Below are 25,578 nucleotides of genomic sequence, written 5' to 3' on the forward strand. Positions count from 1 at the left end.
GCATATAGAAGAGGAACCACAGTACTGGGCACTGTAAGCCAGGGGAAGCAAACCACAAGACTCCCTAACCCTGTGTCCTCATGTCCCTAAGACAGTGTCTATAGCTACTATTTACCTTTCAACAGGAAACAATTCACGGAATGCTTTGCTGAAAGTTCCTGACCTTCATGTTTTGGTACATTCAAAACTGAGCTAAAAAAAAAAAACGCTCAAAGACTTTCCCCAAATTATTTAAATCTTTTAGCAAAATTTCATCAGAAGCTGAGAAATATTCCATAGAAGTCTTTAACTTTTCACTTTTTATCAGTTAGTTTCTGTTATCTCCTTTTCAATTTTCTGACAATGAAAAACCCTTTGCTATTATTCACACATGATGAAACAAGGTTTCAAAGGAGTAGGCTGCCCTTTCATCTCAATCAAAAACATCTTCCTGATATAATACATCTTCAGGGTCAGTATGAATTGTGTGCAAAGATGAGAAAAGTGAATAATCAAATGCTATTCAAATCAATGCATCAAAAAAAAGTCAAGAAGTTGCACTAGCTGATGAAAATTTTACTTAAGTCAAAATTTTATTGAGCTTCCCTTCTGGTATTTTTGGTGATTAATTCTTCTGGTTCAATATGTTTGAGATTTCTCTTCACTGTGCCATTACAAGTGACAATTATGAGATCATCTAAGACATACATTAGCCATTTCTTGGGGGCGCCACTTGATTTCCAAGTTCCAGAAGCCACCCTCCTGGTTTTGTAAGCCTAGCTGTCCTCCTTGAGGGCACTGTCATCCACAGGAGATGCAGGTGCTCCTGACAAGGGTTTTTAGAAAGGCCCCTGGAGACACACATCAGCTCCAGACCTGGTTACAAGAGTAACTAGGTGTGTCATTTAACCTTTGTTTCCTTGTTTATGTAATTAGATGTTAGGTAGACCATTTGAAATTAGAAAATAATTGAAACACCAAAATATGCTTGTCTTTGTTTAGTATTATTGAATTTTCAAATCTGTAACTCTGGGACAAAAGTTACTGAAGGCACTTGTTTCTCTTTATGTAAAAGACAAAAGAGGTAGGCAGTGTCTAGAGTACCCTCCAGTGGTAAGGTGTCACTTGCCTTTGCAGGAGACACATACTGACAATTTTCGATTGTCAAAATTGTAAGGACTATGACAAATCATTCCTTAAAGTACTTCTATTGATAATAGAAGCTTGCTTGAGGGTAACTGGAAAATATTAGAATCAGATTTACGTTTGACATATTGGAATATTATAGGACACCCTTCTACATGAGTCAAGTTGTAACATTTACTCAGATGATCTGAAAGCTTTACCAAATTACTTTAAAGGTATCGGCTCTTGTAGGAGATTATGCTAGAAGAAGTCCTACCTCATCTAACTGACAGTGCCTCCCATTACATATCTCTCTAAGTAACAGACTTTAGAAGGAAAATGGATTGATTCCTCCTACTTTGGTTTTGTGGTCATGAGACAGGGAATGAGAAAACATAAGACATTCTTAGAACACTACAACACAAAATATGCATACAAATAGATCCTGAGATGTTACAGTGAACTTTAGGAACAGATCAACATGATCCAAGTGGTTCTGAAGACACCGTTATGGTGGGTAAACAGTCATTTTCCAGGATATGCTGCCTGTATATCCACATCATGCCAGGAAAGCCTTTTGTGTTCACATGTGGGAGCTAGTCATCCAGAGCAGGCGGCCAGTCAACATCTACAGACTAAAAGGAGGAAAACAAATCAGTAAAACAGGAATTCTGGCAAGCATTTCTAGAGCAGTTTTACCGTAATGCAAGAGAATCACATTTGCTAAGAGCAGCAACACTGATGGCCATTTCTGAACTAACGGAGATACAATTACTATTAGACCTCTCAACTCCTAAGAGAAGAAACTGTAAAACTGTAATGTCAGTTATGAGTAAAGTATAAACAAATTCAAAGTTGGGTAGCCACACTATTTTTCCTCAGAAGTCTCAACAACGGTTGCTCTGACTGTCCTTTATTCTACCACCTTCCTATTTAACATAGAAAAACTGTAGGGCCACATGCTGAGAAATGTGTTTTTAGGTGACTCCATCACTGGGCAAACACCAAGGTGTACTACAGTACGATGTCACTAGGTGACACTTAGTGGGACCACTGTTGGCCAGAATAGCACATGGCTCAAGCAGTCTGTGAATAAATGTAAGGCAGATGAATACAGAAAATTAGCAGAACCAGAAAAGCATCAAGTATCTTCTGACCTCAGAATTCTTCAAGCCAGTTGTCATGAAATGTGCCTGGAATCTTAGCACTTCAGAGACAGAGGCGGGAGGATGGAGTTCACAGCCGACCTGGGCTCCCTAAGACCCTGTCCCACAACATAAAAATAGCTAAATAAATCAAATTAGTCTCCACTGCTACTCACCCGCACTTTGTTCTTGTAGATTACAATCACAGCAAGCTATCTATTCCAGCCCACACAATCACATTCCATACACACCAAAACACACATACTCACATTCTGGGCAGGCCAAACACACCCTATCTTGGTTTCTCTGTGGGGCCTTAAGAGAAAGCTTCGCTGGGTGCAGTGGTGAACATCCGCACTCTCAGCTCCGGGAGCCTAGCCTGAACCACAAGGCAAGTTCCAAGCCAGGTTGGGCTGCTTTAAGACGAAACAAAAGCAAAAGCTTGATGTGGCTTATTGAAACTCATGCATCCATTAGCCCATGGGTCACTTCACACTCCAGATTCCCTAACAGCAAAAAGCCAAAAAAACCACTGCACAAGTACACACAGCAAAAAGTTTCCATAAAGCCCAAGATGTGAATGTGTATGTATGTATGTATGTGTGTGTGTGTGTGTGTTTGCACATGCTCTTCATACATACATGTGCCCATGCCAAAGCACACGAGATGAGAGTGGAGTCTCTACTTGTACCACATGGATCCCAGGGGCTGAATTTAGTGGAACCTTGGCAGCAACTGCCATTACTGAGATGAGCCCAGCCCTAAACCATCCAACTCAATTTTTGAGAGCAGCTCTCTCTGAATTGCCCTGGCTGTCCTGGAACTGTATAGACCAGGGTGGTCCTGAGCTCAGGGATCTACCTCTGCTTCCCAAGTGCACCCCCACACACAACCCCCACACCACCCAGCTCTAAAATTCTGTATTACACATAACCCTAGCATTCAGAAGGATGTGTGAGGCACAGTTACAACTTTATTATTTCCTTGTTTTCTTTAAGGGTTTAACCTGATGCTATAGGTAAATTAGGTAAATTAGTTAACGACAGTACCTAATACCAATTAGTAAATTAGCTATATATTCTAGAAGTATCACAAATGGGATCCTGGTTTGTTGTTTGTTTTAATAAGAATTCCAAAGATAATTCTTTCCAGTACAGTGCTAGAGAAATGCTCCTTCAGAGTACTTGCATTCCATCCCCAGCACCCACATGGTGGCTTGTGACCATCTATAACTCTGGTTCTAGGGGACCCAGCACTTCCTTCTCAACTCTGGGAGCCCAGGTATACACATGGTGCAGACACACAAAATACTCACAGACAAAAAGAAAATAAGTCTAAGACACAAAACACCCTTCATATAAAAAATACCCATGAGGACAGGTAGTGCTACTTGGTTTATTGCCAGAAGACCTAATGTAGCTGAGTGTGACTTACAGATGTGCATTTCCCCATAAAATACTTTACCTCCACATCTAGCTCAAGAATGTCTGCGGTCACGTTCATCAAAGAGCCAATGTTTGGTTTGGTTCTCCCAAAGTCTCCATGTACAAATTCTTTAATGTAGCTGGGTCTCTTTAAGGAAAAGATTATGTAATACCAACTACTTTGGCAAGTAGAAGGGAAAAATAAATAGAATTAAAAAGTTACAAAAGAGAGTTCATTTCTAAACTCTGACTTGAGATATGTATCTTAAAAAGTAAGCTATGGCAAACTGGTTCCCACCAGCCTGGATGCCAACATTAACCTACCAAAGGCCATGACTTTGATTTGTTTGAGTCAAGGTGTCATGCAGCCCAGACTACGGAAACTTCACCTCAATCCTCCTGCTTCCACCTTCCATGTGAGGAATTGGAAACACTGGCAACCCCGCCCCAAGCCCCAGGCTTTGGGTCTTTTCTAATTAGCACATCTTAAAATGTCAAGGTTTGAGTATACATTAAACTAGCTATATAATTGCATTACTGTTTGTTTTTGAGACAGCATCTCACCATGTAGACCTGTCCTGGAGCTTACTCTATAGACCAGGCTGGCCTCAACCTCACAGAGATCTACATCACAGACTCAACCTCACAGAGATCTACATCACAGACTCAACCTCACAGAGATCTGCCTACCTCTGCCTCCTTAGTGCTGGGGTAAAAGGCTCATGCCACCATGCCCAACCCAATACTTTTCTTTTTAAACTTGTGTGTGTGTGTGTGTGTGTGTATGTGTGTGTGTGTGTGTGTGTGTGTGTGTGTGTTATCTAGTCCCATCTGTCAATAATGGTAACTGGTATCTACCAAGTGATGTTTCCACAGGGCCACATAGTAAGTGTCCTCAGTGAGGGGTAACCCTGGAATACATTAGGATTAAGATGGAAGAGAAAAAGTAATATATTTTAGCTTTTTGTTTTTCAGACCAAAACTTTTTTTCTAGAGATTGGACTGCTTCTGCCTCCGGAGAGCTGGGATTAAAGGCTCACACCACCACCACCTGTCTAAAAAATAATAATGCATATTATTTATGATACATGTATCTTTTGAGTATATGGAATCCATGTATGGGTGGGTTACAGGCCAAAAAAGGGGGTGGGAGCCCCAGCCCCACGCTGGAGTTAAGGTAGTGTTTGCTTGTTTTGCGTTTTGCTTCTCCTGTGTTTACACTTCTGGGTGTTTTGCCCTGGAGCCACTGAGTAGTTGAAGCTGTCTTGAACATACAGCAACCCTGAGGGTTACAGCGCAGACCATCAGAGTCTGTCTAAATTCTTTTGGGGGGCTGGTTTTAGCACCTCTGTTTTCTCCACATAGGTCTTTACATTATGAAGGCAATGGTTAAATCTGGAAGTTCTTAATAAGATTAGCATTCTACAGGACTTCATTGTAGCCCTAACTATCTGAAGTACACCTTTTTCTCCATGGCTCACTAAGAAAACTAACCAAAAGCATTATGCTGCCTTCGTGGAGGCACAGTGGAGCGGGAGGCAGTCAACAGAGTTTGAACAGGAAGATGGCGGCACCCTCCAGGGAGTGAGAAGCAGCCGCACAGGCTGGCTTACTGCCTCTCCACTGTCTGCTTTACTCAATTACCTAGGAACGTTTCTTCCTTAATTCCTAATTTCTCTTCAATTGCCATTCTTTCTCTCCAGTTTTCTTCAGGGAAAGCTAGTAACAATAAAGAAACCAGCAGACCAAAAAAAGCTCCAGAAAAAGCAGTTGAAAGGTCTGGCCCTTGTTCCTGCTGGAGGCGCAGGACGGAGGGAACGGCCGGTGCTGAGCCACGGCAGACCAACAGCGCAAATGGGCTCAGTGCAGCAAGACTTGCACACTGCAAAGGGAGCACCATGAGGTAGCTAGCCTTGCACCAGGTGCATGTACATGGCTGTTCTAAAAATGTCTTAACAGACTTGAAAAGGTATGAGTTTCTCCAAAAGACACAGCATTTCTTCTTGGTATGTAAAACTAAAGACAGGACTTGTTTTACTTTGCTTTTATAATCTGAGGTAGGTTGTGAAGCTCAGTGGTATGATATATACTTATTATGAATGAGCCCTGGGCTCAATCCCCAATACCAAAGTGAAAATAAATTTTAACTTGGTATTTCTTTGAATTCCATCTACAATAGCCAAATGTGCTCCAGACAATAAAGATAAAACACGCTGCCCACCACAGTCTACACAAACCACCCTGGATTCAAACTCCAAGATCTGAAAGCTATTTGGAGTAGATAAGCTCTTCCCCCAGTGCAGCTGGGTCAGTCCAGCCACTCTAGGGTAATACGAAGGAAGAGGGAAGGAGGGAGAGAGGGAGAGGCATGTTAATTATAGCAGGACGGAGATGAGGGCTGCCGGTGGCTAGCCCAGACTCCTCCCACGTTGGAGAGGTTTGTGTTGTATACAGAACTGGCATTATACCAGTTAGAAGACATTTATCATTTCATGCACTGGATCTCTCTCTCCTCTCTCTTCCTACTCCCCCACCCCCATACATACCAAAACCAGGCATGGTTAGACATGCCCGTTATCCCAGCACTTGGAAGGCAGAAGCAGGATCTTGAGACCAGGGACAGTCTAGGATTCACAGTGAGATGTAGTCTTGAAAGAAAGTAAATATTAAACTAAGCCTAAAATACTGACATACTCCAACTAAAAACTCAGTTCTGACCCCAATACCACAAGTCAGAATATGTTATACACAAATATCAGCTTTGACATGTAGCTATTTAGAACTTCAAGTACCAATCTTTTCTACTTAAAACATAGTCAAAAGTTGAAACACTAACACCAATATATTATTGCTTAAGTAAGCAATATGTAGTGTTTCTTTTCCTTTTTCTCACAAGGCCAGCATATTAGCTATGATCAATATGTCAGGAAGCACTGGATACAGCCATGTGTCTGTCTGTATTCCTGTTGTATTTCTGGGAGGCAGAAACAGAATATAGCTTAAGTTTCTATAACAAGCCTGCCTAGGCAACACCATGAGAGCTTGTCTCAACTTTAAAGAAAGTAAAATACTATGTTTTCCTTCTATCACCTGTCTAACCAGTTGGGCAAACACTGGAATACTTAGAGGACCAAATAGGGTTATGAACATGTGACTTGTAAAACATGTAAGGACAGGAAATAAAAAGTACTTCCTAAGTATATATCATATGTTACACAATAGTAAGACACTGAAACACAACTGTAGACATTAATTGATGTCTACTTTATGGTTTAAAACTCTGCATTGAAACAAATAGGAAAACAGACATCAAACAAAAATGTTGATTCTACTCCAAAAAATTGAATTAATACACTCAAGTTCTTTTCAAAATATCCCAGACCACCTGAGGTGGCACAGGCCTGTAATCCCAGCACTTGGGAGGTAGAGGCAGAAAGATCAGGAGTTCATGACTAGCCTGGAAAAGAACACATTTCAAACAAACAAACAAAACCTCCCAGATCAATTGGCCCATTCTGTTAGGGCAGCATTAACTATCCTGATCCCATTCTGGTTAGGTCTCTGCAGAGGCAGAAGGATACGTTCCAGCTTGGGTCTTCAAATGCAGACGAAAATGATGCTCATCCAGGTAGTGTGTCTCCATAGAGTGAATGACCCGAGTTCTCACAGCCAAAGGCCTTCGGTGAAGGACTCGGAGAGGTGTTTTCTGGTCAATCTTTAAGTCCTAGAGGACACGATACAATCACAGAGTCAGACCTGAGTGCTGCCTTTGCCTCCCGAAGCTCACCACAGCAGTTCCCACTGGTTTTGTTTTGTTTTTCTTTTTTTTTTTTTTGGAGGAGGTGGGAATGGCTAATATCAGAACCAGCTATGCCTCCTTAGGCTCTAACTCAATGGGACTTCTCATAGCCTAGTTCCTAATTACTCCTTTTCTGAATATTACTACTACCCACACCATAAAGAGGGCTAGAAGGGAATGACCCTGAGGGCGCTCCTGCCTTGAGACTTAACAGACCAGTCGGGATTCTGGCGTAGGACTTTGCTAGAAGATACCATTGTTTAGCTTTGTCTTCTAATGCTACAAAGATGAATTTAGGCTGGACGAGGAGTGGCAGGGAGACAGTCCGACCTGAGTGTCACCTGTGCGTACGGGAAGTATGCACATCTTACGGACTGTATACTATTTTGGGGTTTGTTGTACAACAGGCTGTGTCTGGAAAGGTGCATCAGTGTTTATCAAAAAGTTCCAGTTCAGAAGGGTAACTTAAGTCTGTACAGTGACTCACACTCTTCCAGTATTTCTTAGCCCAGACTTACAAATATAATATCTGCATATATTTTAATAATTCAGATGTTTTTTCAGTAATACAGGGTGTTTTTCCTTATAATTACATCAAATTAGAGATTTCCCCTCATGTTAGACATAAATTAAGAAATAGGGATTCATACTATAAAAGATCAACTACTTTAAGCTTTTAAAAATAGGTTTTTGGCAAACCAGAAAAGTCAGTTCTTAAGAACTCTGAATTCTGTGCAATCTCATGCTGTAACAGCTCCTCCTGATTTGCATGACTGTGTGCAGCCACTGCTCTGCTAAGAAAGAAAAGTCTACATTCCCTTCCAGACACTACAGACAAGAGCAAGTTCCAACAAAGACCACACTTGAAGGGCATGGAGATCCACACCAGCAATCAACAACCCCTCCCCACCATGATCCTGACGATTATAATTCTTATGAGATGACTTGTCTCTAAGAGGCTTGACTTTTCTCTAGTCAAAAAGACAAATATGCTCAAGACTGAACCGTGTGAGTAGTTATAATGATAGAGGAATATTCAAAAAACAGAAATAGCCAGCCTTTAAGTTAGCTACTACTATCTGGCATGGTGGCATATCCTTTAATCCCAGCACTCTGGAGGTAGACATAGATAGATCTCTGTGAGTTTGAGGCCAACCTGGTCTTATATTATGACAGCCAGAGCTGCACAGTGAGTCCCTGTCTAAAAATACTAACAAAAATTAATAATAAATATCTAGTGAGAGCTCTCCTCTCCCTGCTTGTTCCTCCCCTCAGGACTGACTGAGAGGCCAGTCACCAGAGCCACTCCCAACATAGCACTCATCAGCTCTCAGGCCATGTGTCCACAAAAGGAAACCATTACACCCACCTTAACACTGGCCTCCCCCCACACACACATATACGCGCGCGCGCACACACACACACACACACACACACACACACACACATGCACACACACAGGCACACACACACACACACACGCATGCACGCACACACACGCACACACGTGCGCACACACACACACACGCACACGTGCACACACACGCACACGCGCACACACACGCGCACAGGCACACACACACGCACGCACACGCACGCACACGTGTGCGCACACACACACACAGGCACACACGTGCACACACACACACGCACACAGGCACACACACGCACACATGCACACACACACAGGCACACACTGTTTTTTCCTTAGATGAAGGCTGACCTTTAAAAGGAGGAGAGCAACAGTGAACCTACAGTGGCCATTTCTCAGAACAGAGAACTAAGTCAGCTTTACCGTTATAGCAATGGGAATTTTGTAAAACTATAAAAGTGTCACTAGAAACCACCTGACCCATCAGTGTACCTGGGGGTGGCCTCTGACTTCTGTGTCTCTATAAAAATCACCTTTCTGTGTGATTTTTCTAACTAGACCTTGATAACCTCCCAAATATGCCTTGTTTTGTTTGTTTTTGCAGTGCTGGGAATCGCACCCAGGGCCTTGCACCAGGCAGACACCCCATCACTGAGTTCCACCCCCAGCCCCTGAATCAGTTTTTACTGGGTTAATTTTTCATTGAGCCTCAATGCCAGCCCCTAAACCTATTGTTTGCAAGACAATTTTTTAACAGCATTCTAAATAATTCCTACATCTATGATTTTTGATGGGTTTTTTGGTTTGTTTGTTTGTTCTGTTTTGTTTTCTTTATAGACAGGAACTGACTATAGACCAGGCTGACCCCAAACTCAGAGATCCGTCTGCCTCTGACTCCTGAGTGCTGGGATTAAAGATGTGTACCATTACACCCAGCTGATTTATAAGTCTATGAAGGAATATATGATTTACAAAGTTTCTGAACCTGTATTCTTAAAGGTTTGTCTGTGTTATATCCCCTCATCTGTGGTTGGAGATAGGGCTTATTTGGTACAGTGCTTCACAGCACCAGTGATGTGTTTATTAAAGGATAAAGAGATATAAGAATATGTTCTATGGGGGTGTGGTGAGTGTGGGGGAAGGGGGTGCCTCAATGGGCCCATGCTGAGGCATCCTTTCCCCCTGAGGGACCAGCCACACAATGGTACAGTATAGAATAGAGTTTATTTAGGGCATGAGGATGAGTTAAGACGGTAGTAGAGGCAGAAAAAGGCAGAGAGGGAGAGGGAGAGAGTAGAGAAGTAGAGGCCGGCCATGGCCATGTGGAGGGAGAAGAAGGGAATGGGGGGGGAGCAAGAGGCAAGAGTAAGAGGAGGGGGCACACAGTCCCTTTTATAGCGGGTCAGGCCTACAGGGCTGTTGTTGCCAGGTAACTGTGGGGTGGAGCTTAGACAGAATGCTAACAGTGTTTGCACAGCATGTGTGATGCCCCTGGGTTCACTCTCTAGCACAGTATAAAAAGCAGGCATGGTGACACATTCCTGTCACCCAGCACTCAGGTGGACTCAGGGAAACGAGAAGTTCAACATCATCCTTGGCCACGTTGTGAGCTCAGTCTGGGCTACAGGATAACCTCATTTACACCTCAATAACTTCAACTCAAACCCCAATTAAAACAAAACAAAACAAAGAAACAAAAACAAAACCCCCAATGTGTTTAAAGGCCCTAGACATAGGAGCAAAGCACAAGGCCTGTGGAGGGAGCGGGTGTCCCGGGTGGACAAGCAGTGTGGACTTTCCCTGCAGCCCTCATGGCCGCTGCTTTGTTTCTGCCTCATGGGTCAGACGCAGGCAGTTTATGTCCGGATGAACTCTAACCCAGGTTAAGTGAACACATACTCTGCTTCTGGTCTGTTTTTAATAGTTTCAAGATGCTTGTTGTCCAACCATTAGCTCATTCAGAGACTGACTTGTTTGCTTGGTCTCTGCAGTCCAGGTTGGTCCTGAACTCACACCCTTTATGTGCTGTGCCACTTCGTCCAGCCAATGTCATTTTCTTTCCAGTTTGATACTGTTGAGTCAGGAAGCTACCTGTCATGCCCACCCTTACCTGGGAGTCATGTTGCCTTCCATGTCTGAAATGCCTTCCATCTCTGCTTCAATGTGCAGCTCCCCTCCCCACTAGACTCACTGTCTGCTTTAGTGGTTTAAGGGAGCAGCATGAAGTCATACCCGACTTTGCCCTAGAGGTGGAGCAGCATTCCAAATGGTTCTTGGGCATCTCCAGCTTCTCCTTTTTCAACCATCTGTTCAGATCCTTTATCCTTTTTTTTGTTTTAATCTATTGAGTAACTTATTTTGCATGACTAATGATAAATCCTATTTTTGGAAACTTTTGCCATATTGTTTTCTCCATAGCCGTGTGTGTGTGTGTGTGTGTGTGTGTGTGTGTGTGTGTGTGTGTGCGCGCGCACTCAGCATATTTGGGTGTGCTGAAATCACAAGGCCTCCCTCTAGGTATTCTTACAGCTTTCCCCTTAGCATTTAGGACAACACTTTTCCTATGTTAATAACAACCACTTTAAATAATTTGGTTCCTGTCGGGTAGTGGTGGCACACGCCTTTAATCCCAGCACTTGGGAGGCAGAGGCAGGCGAATTTCCGAGTTCCAGGCCAGCCTGGTCTACAAAGTGAGTTCCAGGACAGCCAGGGCTACACAGAGAAACCCTGTCTTGAAAAACAAACAAACAAACAAACAAAAACAAAAAACCAAAATAATAATAATAATAATTTGGTTCCTTTAGGTAGGGCTTAGCTGGATAGCTCATGCTGGCTTACACTAGCTGGAGAGCTCACGCTTGCTTACACTAGCTGGAGAGGTCCTGATGGCTTACACTAGCTGGATAGCTCACACTGGCTTACACTAGCTGGAGAGCTCACGCTGGCTTACACTAGCTGGAGAGGTCCTGATGGCTTACACTAGCTGGAGAGCTCCTGATGGCTTACACTAGCTGGAGAGNTCCTGATGGCTTAGACTAGCTGGAGAGGTCCTGATGGCTTACACTAGCTGGAGAGCTCCTGATGGCTTACACTAGCTGTAGAGCTCCTGATGGCTTACACTAGCTGGAGAGCTCACACTGGCTTACACCTATGATCCTCCTGCCTTGATCTGCTGGACCACCATACCTAGCTCTTACCACATGATTCTAAAGATCTCGGGAGTAAAACTCCATTATACAGATAAACTCTGTGTGTGAGTTTGTGTGTGTATGTGTGTGTGTGTGTAGGTATACACATATTTATGAAACAAGTGTCATTCATTTAGTAGCTCATCTAGATTGCTACAAAATACTGCCCATTTAAATAATACAGATAACTGTGCTTGTTTATGCTCATTCAGACCTTGCATTGAAATTTCCACTCCCCTCACTCCCCTCACTCCCTCTCTCCCTCCCTCCCTCCCTCCCTCCCCCCTTCCCCACCCTGCATGCACAGGATAGAAGCCCCATGAGGGTCCTGCTACTTTTCATCTCACTCCTCTCAGATGGGCTCTCTCACTGAACTTGGAACTAAGCTGGCAGTCAGCAAGTGTCGGCGATCCTCCTGCCTCTGCCTCCCACAGCTCTGGGATTTTAAACATACATGGCCACGGCTGGCTTTAACACAGGGGCTCAGATCCACTGTCAGGTTCTTATGCTCGCACAGTAGAAGTACTCTTAGCCACTGTAAGATACCTTGCCAGAATGCACGTGACTCACACAGTGCCTGCATGTACTCATTCATATGTGATTTTAAGATCAATATCTAGTAACACATTTTGTTTTATATTTAACTTTTATAGATAGCCAAATATAATAGCATTACTGAGTATTTTCTATGTAGTTGGTACCATTTGAAATGTGTTGTATAACTGAACTAATTTATTTTTTCTAAACTAATTTTACAGATGAAAGCATACAGAGGTAAGGAATTTGTCCAGAGTTACACAATTAAGAATGTACCCAGGAGAGGCTGGAGAGATGGCTCAGGGGTTAAAAGCAACACTGACTCCAGTTAGACCACCATCCAATCACTGGGCAGTGAATGGGAAAGCCAGGAGTTGAACGTAGGTCACGCTGACCCCAATCCCTAAGCTCTATGGTGTGCTGGGAATAAACTAGAAGACAATGAGCTTTTTTATATGCAGAAGAAAAGAAAAACAGGCAAAGAACTGCATGTTGTACCTTTAAGTCGTCCAGGAACCCAATGTCCTTCTTCTGGATAGCTCTATTCGTCCATATCAAGGCACTATAGGTCTTAGTCTTTTCTTCCTCACCTTCTTTCATATGCCCTATTGCCTCCCTAAACAAAAACAACAAAGGAACATTTATGTCAACACATAAAATATACAAAGACCTTGTCCCAAATCTGATTCCTTACAACAGCTTGGCTGAAGTAAAACTTGCATGCATTTCCTCCATTTAAAGGATACCTCCTATGAATTTTACTGCTTACGGAGCTGTGCATCTAACATAATCTAACCTATGATACTTCTACTGCCCCCAGAAAGGCCCTCCATACCCATGAGTACCTTCTTCCCATTCCTTTCCCCAAGACCAAGACCATTGATCACTACCTGACTTTCTTTCTTTACCATTTCCCTAAATGTTTCTTGTCAGGCACAGTCACAGAGTTTGTGCCATCTGGTGACTGGATTCCGTCACTTCATAATGCTGTTGAGGTCAAGGTGCATCTGTGGGGCAGTATGAACCAGTACTCCATATCTCCCTATCATTCTGCACCAGGTGGGTATGTAGGCTCCCCCTATCTCTTTGCCTGATGTCAATCTCAGACCATAAGTATTACATTCAAAAACTTGAAATAGGGCAAATGATGCTTAACTTTTTTTATTGTATACTGCTATAATTGTCCTGTTTTATTATTAACTATTATTCTTTTATGCTTTACTTTTTAAACAATTTATTTTTATTTTACAAGTATGTGTGAGTGCTTGCATGTATGTATGCCACATGAATGCCTGGTGTCCTGTGAGGACAGAAAAGGGAGTCAGATCCCTGCAGCTGGAGCTACAGGTAGTTGTGAGTTACTGTGTGTGTGTGTGTGTGTGTGTGTGTGTGTGTGTGTGTGTGTGAGCTGGGAACAGGTAGTTGTGAGTTACTGTGTGTGTGTGTGTGTGTGTGTGTGTGTGAGCTGGGAACTGAACCCAGGTCCTTGGTAAGGGCAGCAAGTGCTCTCTCTGCTTCTGACTTGTGCTCAATTTTTTTTTTTAGTCAATCCTTTTCATCAATTGTGTACAGGAAAAACATACTATTTATAGACTCAGTACTATCTACAGTCTCAGATGTCCACAACAAGTCTTGGAACGTCAAAGGATCAGAAGGGATCACATTGTGTCTTTCTATAGATACACAAATAGTATCTACTACTACTACCTATTTGTTTAACATAACAGTATTATATAACCCCAGGCTGGCCTCAAATTCACTACATGGCTAAGGATAGCCCTGAATTCCAACCTTCCTGCCTTAACCTAGCAGTCAGTAGAATTACAGGTCTATATTACCACTGGCTACTTCTCTGCTTTGTAAAAAACACTACTATAACCAACTGCATGTGGTCTTTGATTGATATATGCTTTCATTTCTACTGTCGATGTGACATCTAGAGCAGAAGAGCTAGGTCATACGGTCACTGTATGTTTGAGCTTAGGAGAGACTGTCAAAGTGGCCACACTTCCAACCCTAGCAACAGACAAGGCAGTTCCTCTGTGTCCTTGCCAACACTTGACACTTTCATGGTTTTGGTGATAGCCATCCTCCTGGGAGTGGCTCGGTCTTGCAAAGCCCTTGTGCAAGATGCTAGGCATTGTTTCATGTTCATGGACTACTCATACATCCTCCTTTGAGAAAGGTCTACTTAATCATTTTCCCATTTAATTGGGTTGCTAGATTTTTATTTTCCTTAATAACTCTATGTAGGGGCTGGTGAGATGGCTCAGTGGGTAAGAGTACCCGACTGCTCTTTCAAAGGTGCAGAGTTCAAATCCCAGCAACCACATGGTGGCTCATAACCATCCTTAACAAGATCTGACTCCCTCTTCTGGAGCGTCTGAAGACAGCTACAGTGTACTTACATATAATTAATAAATAAATCTTTAAAAAAAAAATAACTCTATGTAATTCCCTTACAAACATGTAATCTTTGGAAACTTTTGAAAGAATCCTTTTTGAACTCTCTAGCACATCCACCCTTACCTTGTGACAAGCTGCAAGTCACGGACTTGGATTTTGTCAGATGATTTATTAATTGTCTGCAGTATCAGAGAAAGAAAAAACAATTACCAACTCAGTCTCGCTCAGTCAGAGCGCTGCACAAACACAGACCTGGCAGAACCTTGCAGCCCTTACCTGCTGGAGCTCCTTCATTTCTTGTGAGGTGAAATGCACTCGATGAGGATTCAGCAGCTCAACTGCAAAGGGCCTTCCTGGCAACGCACAGCAGGAAACAGAAGTGTGTTGGCAGTTAGCAAGGGGCAAATGCGGGAGGTGTGAGAAGCAAGCTGAGCTCCAGGACTGAGAAGTTAGTGAAGTGTAGGGGTCTGAAGTATGTGAGAAAGAGTAATGGGGCATCCAGGGCTGGAGCAAGGAGGCTGCGAAATTCATCCAGGCAGTGTGTAAAAAGGACTGTCTTCCCCAGAGTGTCTCACATAGGCTTGTGCTAATTACAAAACAAGACTTCAATAGTCATTAATTAAGTTGGACACACTGATGGAACTATCATTGTCACAGAGAGCACTGCTCAGACACACTGAGATGAAATCCATTCTCCAAGCCACTCTTTTTTTTTTTTTTTTTAAATTTTTTTTTTTTTTTTTTTTTTTTTTTTTTTTTTTTTTTTTTTTTTCTTTTTTTTTTTTTTTTTTTAAATTTAAAACTCATCCCGAAAGTTCCCCATTTCCCCCCCCCCCCGGCCCCTGCTCCCCTACCCACCCACTCCCACTTCTTGGCCCTGGCCTTCCCCTGTGCTGAGTCATATAAAGTTTGCAAGACCAAGGGGCCTCTCTTCCCAATGATGGCCGATTAGGCCATCTTCTGCTACATATACAGCTAGAGGCACAAGCTCAGGGGGTACTGGTTAGTTCATATTGTTGTTCCACCTATAGGGTTGCAGCCCCCTTCAGTTCCTTGGGTACTTTCTCTAGCTCCTCCATTGGGGGCCCTGTGTTCCATCCAATAGCTGACTGTGAACATCCACTTCTGTGTTTGCCAGGCACTGGCATAGCCTCACAAGAGGCCGCTATATCAGGGTCCCTTCAGCAGAATCTTGCTGGCATGTGCATTAGTATCTGGGTTTGGTGGCTGATGATGGGATGGATCCCCTGATTGGGTAGTCTCTAGATAGTCCATCCTTTCATCTTAGCTCTAAATTTTGTCTCTGTATCTATATCCTTTCATGGGTATTTTGTTCCTTATTCTAAGGAGGAATGAAGTATCCACGCGATGGTCTTCCTTCTTGGTTTTCTTGTGTTTTGCAAAATGTATCTTGGGTATTCTAAGTTTCTGGGCTAATATCCACTTATCAGTGAGTGCATATCTAGTGACTTCTTTTGTGATTGGGTTACCTCACTAAGGATGATATCCTCCAGATACATCCATTTGCCCAAGAATTTCATAAATTCATTGTTTTTAATAGCTGAGTAGTACTCCATTGTGTAAATGTACCACAGTTTCTGTATCCATTCCTCTATTGAGGGACATCTGGGTTCTTTCCAGCTTCTGGCTATTATAAATAAGGCTGCTATGAACATAGTGGAGCATGTTTCCTTATTACCAGTTTCTCCCAGCCACTCTTGCAGTGACCTAGAATAGCTGTGATCCTGTGAGGAGAAGGAACTGCAAATGCCTAACAGTTCAGAAGGACGTCTCCTCATCTTTCTTATAACCCAAGAAGATAAAACAGGAAAGAAATGAAAGCTGCAACAGTAATTTTTAAATAAAGAAAGGTATTTTGAAAACTGGTCATTTTTGAGATATTCTTTGTTTTCTGAGACATGCTCTATCATGGAGAGCCGTGGCTGTCCTGCCTCTGCCTCACAAGTACACCACCACGCCCATCCGTGTGTGTGTGTGTGTGTGTGTGTGTGTCTTTCTCTCTAAAATTTGAGACAGGTTCTCTCTAGGCAGCCCTGACTGTCCTCCAACTAGGTCTGCCTGCCTCTGCCTCCCAAGTGCTGGGATTAAAAGTACGTGCCTGAGAACTTCTTAAATGGAGTCACTAATAACTTGGAGGGGAAAAAAATCACCTTCTTAAGGCACATACAGTCATTACAACTTACAGGCTTCCAGTAAGAGAGCCTCCAAGGAAATGACTGTTCAGACAAAGACCGCAGTCTGCCAAGGCCCCCCATCTGCAGGCTCCTAGTCTCCCTTGGCTTTAAGTGGCTGCAGAAAGCAGGTGGGCTCTAACCAAGTGGTGCTGATGCCATCTTACCATTTCCTAATGTTCTCACATCTACGTCTTCTCGTCCCGAGGATGAGAAATTAAAACCTGTAAGAGATGAGACACAGAAGCTCTGCAATTCTTTATTCCAACCTGTGGTAGAAATCATCCCAGCAATCCATGGGAGGTAACCTCAATGGCTAATGACCACCTCATCTCTAATCTCAATCTTGGCTAAAATAGTAATAGTAAGAATAAATACTACTCATTATATGTGACATGCTGGGGTAAAATTATACACACATCATTTAATTCTTATTATAACTTTATAAAACATTAAATAAATGGACATTAAGCTTTGTAGATTTAGGCAATATTCCCAAGGTCAAACAGTCCAATGGCAGAGCTACACATTTCTGATGTCAAAGTCAGAGTTTAGCTAGCATCTATACCCCATCTCATGGAAAGCCAAAGCTGGGAGGAAGGCCCCACCTCCCTGGCCACTGGCTCTCGGCAAAAACTTTGTCTTTTTTCTTTCAAGTAAGCAACCCAACAAGAGCAATCATGCTAAAATTAAACTCTATGGAAAGAAATTGAGAAAAAGGTCTGACCTTTAAATAGCAAATTAATTATATAACAAACTCACCATGGAGCCATGTTAAAACCAATGCACAATCCAAGATGAACTTACCATCACAGACCAAACACTAAAAATGTCAAACAGGGAAGACAGTTTCACATCTCTACATAACAAAGCTCATAGATACAGATCAAATAGAAGACTTCACCACCACAGCAGTCATTACTCCAGACACTTTAACCAGGTGGCCACAGGCGTTCATTTTCCTTCTAAGGAAGGTGATGCAGGCAGGACATGCCAAAAGTCACATTAGATTAACAAATGCAGATCTGGTAGCAAGGCTGGTGGATCCGGCATTCTGACACTAGAACCAACTAACCACCAGGTCATACTGGAACCAACAAGGCAGAAGCAGGATTGGATGGAGGACTGCGAGGGGCTGGGAGGCACTGGGAGCCCTGAGCTGTCTCTACACTGATGAACAAACATGGGAGACCATCAGAGTCCGGCCTCACAAAGGCACTGCTGTGTCCCCCCAGGATGTCTGCTATGGTAGTGCACTGTGCTTGATGTCACAGAGACAAAGGTAAACCAGGTGGACTTGTCCACACCCTCAGAGTTGCCACTGATGGAAAGTACAATGTGCCATGTAGACACAGGATAGGAAACAAATGTCAGACCATCCTTGCACACACATTCCAGCAAGCACAGTTCCATATTCTATCCTGTGCTCTACTGACTGTTGTGTTACATGTGTGGATGTCTGTGTGATGTGCTGTGGGTACAGGCATGTGCCACAGTGTTCATGTGGAGGTCAGAGGACAGACTGCACAGTTAGCTCTCTCCCTGAACCATGGGAGCTGGGGACCAGACTCGGACCGCCAACCCCAGCGCACATGCCTGCGGCCACTGAGTCACACCACCAGCTAGCTCCCTTTAGAAAATGCTTCAAACGTGAAATCTAAGAAAACAGACTGAATCCTAGATCCAACATGGAAGTCATTATGGAGAAAACCTCAAGACTTTCTCAAGTGTGTAATGAGGAGCAGCTGGGGGAAAGGCTTTGATACTAGAGAATACATGCTTACAATTTACTCTTCTAAACTTGAGTTGTGCCTTGCCTTGTCTCCTCTAACTCTACTGTTTCTAAGGCATCTCCTCAAAGGAGAGGTCATGTCAAAAGCAAACTGAAGAAAGGATTACCAGGGACCACTAAGTGGTAGGCCAGCTATGCGGTAGCTTTCAGACTCAGGGCCGACGGTTGAAGGCTTGAAGGTCCCAGGAAGCCAAGACACAGGGCGTAGACCACAGGGAACTGGCCCAACAACCATTTTATTCAGCAATTAAGGTAGTGAATGTAGTACTAGGGAAAAACTTCCTAGATTCATTGACTTTGAGACTGTGTCAACACTTAATACTACCTACAGAACTAGCAGGTACACAACAGCATGGGCTAGTTCAAAGCAACTGAGAGACAAGTTTGTCTGCCCTCCTTAAGAGAGAAATGGCTGTGTATGAAGCAAGGGTGCTCCATCCAACACTGGTTTGTTGCATACACTGTCAAACTCAAGGAAGTAACCGTTAAAGCTCATCTTCCCAGAGCCCTCAGATATGAACCATTGATCAGAAGTTACAAGTCACCCATCTGAGAAGCATGGCTGGCAAATGATGGTTATCAATCAGGGACTCTGAACAAGCTTAGAACTACCCACCACTACCACACACACAGGAGCCAGTCAGCATCCAGGGCCAGACGACTGTGCTCGTATCAACTTTTCAGTGAATACACTGAACATACAACTTAGTTTTGTTTGTATGTTTGGGTTTTTGTTTATATGTTTGTTTTTGTTTGATTTTTGAGACAGGCTGCATGTGCCCTGGTTGTCTTGGAACTCGCTATGTAGATTAGGCTGGCCTTGAACTCACAGAGATCCTCCTCACAGATAGCTCAGGGGATCCAGTACCACTTAACACTCAGGTATAAGTGCCAATACATAAGAGTAAAAATAATAAAGTAAATAATAAAAGGGAGCTTACTCATATGACAGATAATAAATCATGAGAGAGATGTGGTCTAAAGCGTTTGTTCCTAAGTCAAAGGGCTAGACAGGACGGCCACTGCCCCACTAGACCTCTGCCTGACTTTCAAGCATGTTTCTCAGAGAGAAAGGCAGTGCCTAGCTGATCCATGAGAGGCCCCACTCCAAAGACTGGCATTGCCTACTGCCTGAAGTTGTTTTTTACAATTGAAGTCTTAGACCTTTCCGTTTTATCTATTCCTACTATTTAAAATCACAAGACTTGAAGCTGCCTTTGACTTGCAGGCCTGTTGAGTCAAGGAAAACATAAGCTTTCCCAGATCTGACTCATCCCACAAACCTGGTTCGTTAATACCTAGGAAACTAAAACACTATGCACTCCATAAAACCTCTGTAAACTCTTGCTCTTGGTCTTTTTTCTCCAGTCCTGAACCTCCTCCCAAGTGGCTCTGTAGGTTAAGGCACTAAGTACTCCTGAACAAGCACTGGACATGGGAGGTGAAACTTCTTCGTTTCCTCAAAGAAGTTTGCCAAGATTAGGGATTAGTGCATTTGTCTAAAGCAGTCTTGGTTGTTTTGAGTTTCCCAGAAGAGAGCAGTCACTGAGAAAGGACAGCTATCCTTGGCTATCTGAACTAAAATCTAGCATGGGCTGGAAGCCCTTTGAACATTAACAGTGGCTGTGAGGGGAAGCCTGGAGCCAAGGAGCTCAGGCTGGGCATAACTAACCAAACAGAGACATTTTTCCTGGAGCCTTCAAGGCATCTTTGTGAGTAACAATGTATTTAAACATGAGCATCTTAATACTTACTCTCTGCTTTGAATACTGCCAGTAGATGATCTGAAATTAATTCTTCCACCGAAGATTCCATTTTCCTTTCTCCATCAATTATCCAAGGAGTTTGTGGTAGTTTCCTGGAGTATTTATTATATCTGCCTGCCAAAGAAGTTATCAGGTAGTTGGATGGAAGGCTGTGATTAATGTATGAGGATAAAAAGGGAAGTAACAACTATTTAGTAAGTTTGTTATTCTGAATGCTAGGATATAAAAGGAGGCCCAGGCCTTAACTAAGAAACAGTCTAACTTGGGAAGCCATCACATAAACATGGAGATAATTAAATAATATTTAAAGTAACAATAGAATAGCTAGCTTACAAACAGATAGACAGTGTATCAAATGACTGAAATAATTTACTAATGTTAGATTCACTGACTGAAAGAGTTACATGATACTGTGAAACATAATGATCATAAAAAGACTTGCCTTTCCAGATAATTGGCAATCATTTAAATATCATGGTCACTGTTGATGATATATTACAGAGAATTAATTTTGTGAAAATTTTAAGAACTTCTAAGTTAAAAAAATAAAAACTCCCCAACCTCCTAACAAATTGTGACTCATTGCCTTATGAATAAAGCTACCAAAAAAAAAAAAAAAAGCAGCCACCAGAGGCAATCAAAAGTTAAAAAGCAATTTCATTTAAACTTTTAGCTTTTATTATAAAGCAACCATAACTTTTGAAATAAAGCAAAAACCTGTCTGCTATATACCAATTAGAAAAGTCATTACATTTTCTTTTTCTCTGCATAAAGCCAAGTGTTTAGACACAGGGAGGATAGTGAAGTTAGTTTTGTTAAGTTTGTTTTCCATGTTACTAACTGCCCTCCGCCTTTTCTCTTGCTTAGTTTCAGGCCTCTCTATATCAGTAAGAGCAGCATGGAGGAGCAGTCAGTGGACATGTTCAAGAGGGAGGCTCACAGGGTGTGTCTACTCCAGATGAGATACTCACCAGCGACAAAAACAGCACTGTGAGTGCACTCAACCTCAAGGACAGAGCATACAGTCTTCGGAGAGGTTGGAGGACAAGGAAATTGCCTGAAAAACAAAATAAATTTTATGAATTCTAATATTTGAGACACAAGTCAACAAAACTGAGCTGCTTCAGCCTGGACTAAGAAACTCAGAATTCAAGGAGGGTACCTCTCCCTACCTTAAGGGTTTTGAAGCATAAAGGGTTCTTCGGGCATTTACTAATTTTCAAATTTTACTGTCTTGTTTTAAAGATGAAAAGATTTATTTATTTTTATTGTATGTACATGGATATTTTGCCTGGTGTGTCTGTGAACCACATGTGTGGAATGCCTGTGAAGGCCAGAAATGGTTGCTGGATCCTGGAAAGAACAGCCAGTATGCTTAATCTCTGAGACATCTTCCAGTCCTCACGTCTGCTTACATTGAGGTTGGTCTGGAACTCACGATGTTGCAGACTGGCCAGAATCCATTTGACCTGGCCTCCCGAGGACTAGATAAGCTATGCTATCAGCTATTGAATACGCTTCTTTTCAAGATTCTAAATCTTAAGATTTAAGATTTTTACTACCTTATGTGTATAACTCTTTTGCATGTATGTACATCTATGTACCCCATGTGTGCCTGGTGTCTGAGGAGGCAGTGAACTCCCATGTGGGTGCTGAGAATCAAACCCATATCCTTAACAAGTGCTCTTAACTACTGAGACAACACTCCACCCCTTCTAACACACAGCAGTGGCACCAAGCAAATTGGGGCTTGTATGTTGCCCTACACAATCAGGGGATCTTATCTTCCCCAGTGGTAATTTCTAATAGCCTGTAGATTTCTGGGGAAAACCCACATATACAATGCAGAAGCCCCTCCAGGCTCTTCAACCATTTTGTTCTATCTGGTCACTTGCTGCTGGCTTGAATAAACCTCCATTCCTTGGGTAAAGCTGTCTGTGGTAGGCAAGTGCTCCCACTTGTGTGTGTGTGTGGGGGGGGGTAGGTCTGCCCTACCTGTGGGGAGTCCTCCTCCACTTTCCCTCCTCCTTCCTTCTCATTTCAACTGTGACTCTGGCAATCACACCACAGCGTCTTGAAAAAGGGACAAGCTGGGGTGCTATTCTCTTAGCTAGTGGACTTCAATCTGAGAAGAGGAAGTAACAATTTATCCTCTGTCCATCATTTAGGAATTCCCATAGCACCAACTGGAGGCTACCCGTAAATAATTAAATTCTGATTTAGCCCCAAACAAAGGGCTTGGAACTTTTCTATGATTTCCCAAGGTACCTTAACAATAAAATCATTTAGAAACCCAAGAGCTGGTATTTATATAAAGTATATTTTTTAATCTTAATTTTCTGTGTATGAGTGTTTTGCCTGCATGCATGTCTGTGCATCACATGCCTGCCTAGTGTCCTTGGAGGCCAGACAAGAACATCAAATTCCCTGGATTGCGTTATAGTTGTGAGCTGTTCTATGAGTGCTGAAACTAGACCAAGTCCATCTCTCCAGTCTCCAGATAGAGTACCCGTTACTTTTGAAATTTAATGAGAATATTTCCATTGTGAGACTTATTTTTTAGTACATAAACAATAAGAAGCCCCATCATAATTTTTGCTTGATATTTATTCAAGAATCTTCTAGAAGGAAAGCTACAGCAATTCCTTTTTTTAAAGCACTGATTGTTAAAATATAGTTTACTGTATTTCTATATGTTTATATTTTTGAAAAGGGTAATGATGTCAAAAGAAGAAGCTGAGCTTGCTAAGATTCCAAGTGTGGAGTAAAGAACAGAGCTGAAGCCAGGTTCCCTGACTCTCCAGCCAGTGCTTTCTGTCCCAGTGAGCTCACTACCAAGCCCCCTCTTCTCTCCTTTAGAGAGGCCACACTACAAAGTATCAGATTTGAGATGGAACAGGAATAGCACTAGGCCTATGGGCCAATAAATTACTCAGTTGAAAACTTAGGCAATGCAACTCCTGTTTCGGAAATCAATGTCTTCTCAAAATCAAAAGTTTGGGTTTGGTCCCAGGGATTGGACCCAGGCTCAACTCTGGGTCCAATCTTAAATCATCAAGCGCTACTGTGCATGGAGTACTGTGCACAGTAGGTAAGTACTGTGCATGGAGCCACACTCTGGCTCCTCTCCCGTAAGACATGGAAGTCAGACGACTCACGTGTAATCTGATGAACATTTACTAAATGCTGCACGTGCTGGTGCTATACGAGGGACAGACCATGAGAAGGACTGAGATGCACACATGCAGAGTGACAGCCAGGCTAGCACCACTGATATTCCCATTGTTTCTAAGCATGTGCAGTGCTCCTTACTTCTATACTTACATGAAGAAGTCTTCTTCTTTTATCTTATTCAAAGCTTTCAAAACTGCCATTCTGGTAAATACCGACTATATGGGGTGAAATGAAAAAGACATCAACTAAACAAGAGCTGAAATACACTGATTAGATGAATTATATCACCTTACATATTTAAAATCAAGAAATACTTAAGAGTCCCAAGAAAGCAAGTCAAACCTAGGTGCCCTTAATGCACCCAGCATGCCTCCCCAGGTCTCTTCTTCAGTCTATGTCCTTACAAAAGCAGCCAGGGCAGATCAAAGCATCAGGAAGAAAGACTCAATGGATACTGTGTTCAGCTCACGGTCTCCTTTTTGTACAGTACTGAGCCAAAATTTTTCTCTCCAAATATTCTACCAGGGTATTTTACACAGCAAAGGGAAAAGTAAAAAAAGGTATGCTCAATACTGAGCCCAGCCCACCACTGTGTGATGAGCCTGGCCATGTGGTTCTTAAGCCGTTGGAACTGACTTATGGGAGGAATGTGGAAGAGTTGGGAACCTTGAGTGAGAGTAGCGCTTGATGATCTAAGAAGAGCCTACTGGGCCACTCTCATGGAAGCTGGAAAGAGAAGAATGCTGAGGAGAATTTGGGAAGTACAGGCCTGGTTCATGTGCTGTCAGGTGGAACAAAGCTTCCATGAGGACGACTAAGGGACACTCGTTGGACAACTGTTTAAGAAATGAAGAGAACCTCCTACTCAGCACTGGGACAACAGGAAAGGTGTCTTGAGGGCATACCGCACACACTTTAGGTTCCATCTTGTGAAGAATCAAATTTATTTAAAGGAAGTAAGCCTAAATCAAAGGGGTTCTTGGCTCCTTGAAGGTAAATGCCAACTGAAGTGTTCCCCGGTGTCAGCACATATAAGATGATACAACTGCAGGTCAAAGGAACCAGACTACATCCTGAGCTGGCAGCAGAACTTGGCAGCACATTCACAGGGCACTGTGTTTTAGGTACCGAAGATGCAAGATTCGTGTGTGGGGGTGGGGAGGGGGGGTTATGGAGCCCTGCTGTGTGGTTCAGAGAAGAGCTAAGGCTGGGTAATGTATGGCATGATTGGAGTTCTGCAAAGAGTCCCTGAGCTACAAGTTCCAGACCAAACAGGTTTATACAGTGAGTTCCAGGTAACCCTGCATAAGGCTGTCTCAAAAATTCCAGAAGAAAATAAATAAATACATAAGGTCAAAATACACTGACCAGATAGAAATAATTAAAGACCAGTCCTTGCCACATACCCAATGCATGTTCACTTTACTGGTAATGTAACAAGTAAAAATACTTACTTGTTTATTTTTAGCTGGTTTGAAACAATCTGGGCAAACTTCACCTCTGAAATAAAATTCAAGTTAAGATAAAAATCTAGCCAGGTGGTGGTGACATATGCCTTTAATCCCAGCACTTGTGAGGCAGAGGCAAATGTATCTCTATGAATTTGAGGCCAGCCTAGTCTACATAGTGAGTTCCAGGACAGCCAGAGCAACATTGTGATACACTGTCTCAAAAAAAAA

At 42.7% G+C, this 25,578-nt stretch overlaps 1 protein-coding gene across 2 annotated transcripts in view; it reads right to left on the minus strand.

The window, feature by feature from the left end:
• Nucleotides 1-229: 229 nt before the first annotated feature.
• Pus10 (pseudouridine synthase 10) overlaps nucleotides 230-25,578 on the minus strand; it is a 64,462-nt gene continuing 39,113 nt past the window's right edge. For both annotated transcript variants that reach the window (XM_029545093.1, XM_021210940.2), the window contains exons 8-18: nucleotides 25,354-25,399; nucleotides 24,050-24,114; nucleotides 21,697-21,782; nucleotides 20,714-20,839; nucleotides 17,335-17,391; nucleotides 15,252-15,328; nucleotides 15,099-15,154; nucleotides 13,068-13,185; nucleotides 7,255-7,397; nucleotides 3,714-3,813; nucleotides 230-1,739 (exon numbers count right to left, since the gene is read on the minus strand). In XM_029545093.1, coding sequence (XP_029400953.1) covers nucleotides 1,701-1,739; nucleotides 3,714-3,813; nucleotides 7,255-7,397; nucleotides 13,068-13,185; nucleotides 15,099-15,154; nucleotides 15,252-15,328; nucleotides 17,335-17,391; nucleotides 20,714-20,839; nucleotides 21,697-21,782; nucleotides 24,050-24,114; nucleotides 25,354-25,399 — 913 coding nt within the window. In that variant the 3' untranslated portion in view covers nucleotides 230-1,700. The remainder of the gene's footprint in view (nucleotides 1,740-3,713; nucleotides 3,814-7,254; nucleotides 7,398-13,067; nucleotides 13,186-15,098; nucleotides 15,155-15,251; nucleotides 15,329-17,334; nucleotides 17,392-20,713; nucleotides 20,840-21,696; nucleotides 21,783-24,049; nucleotides 24,115-25,353; nucleotides 25,400-25,578) is intronic.

The sequence above is a fragment of the Mus pahari genome, chromosome 13 (genome assembly GCF_900095145.1).
Source record: "Mus pahari chromosome 13, PAHARI_EIJ_v1.1, whole genome shotgun sequence".
NCBI classification, from domain to species: Eukaryota; Metazoa; Chordata; class Mammalia; order Rodentia; family Muridae; genus Mus; species Mus pahari.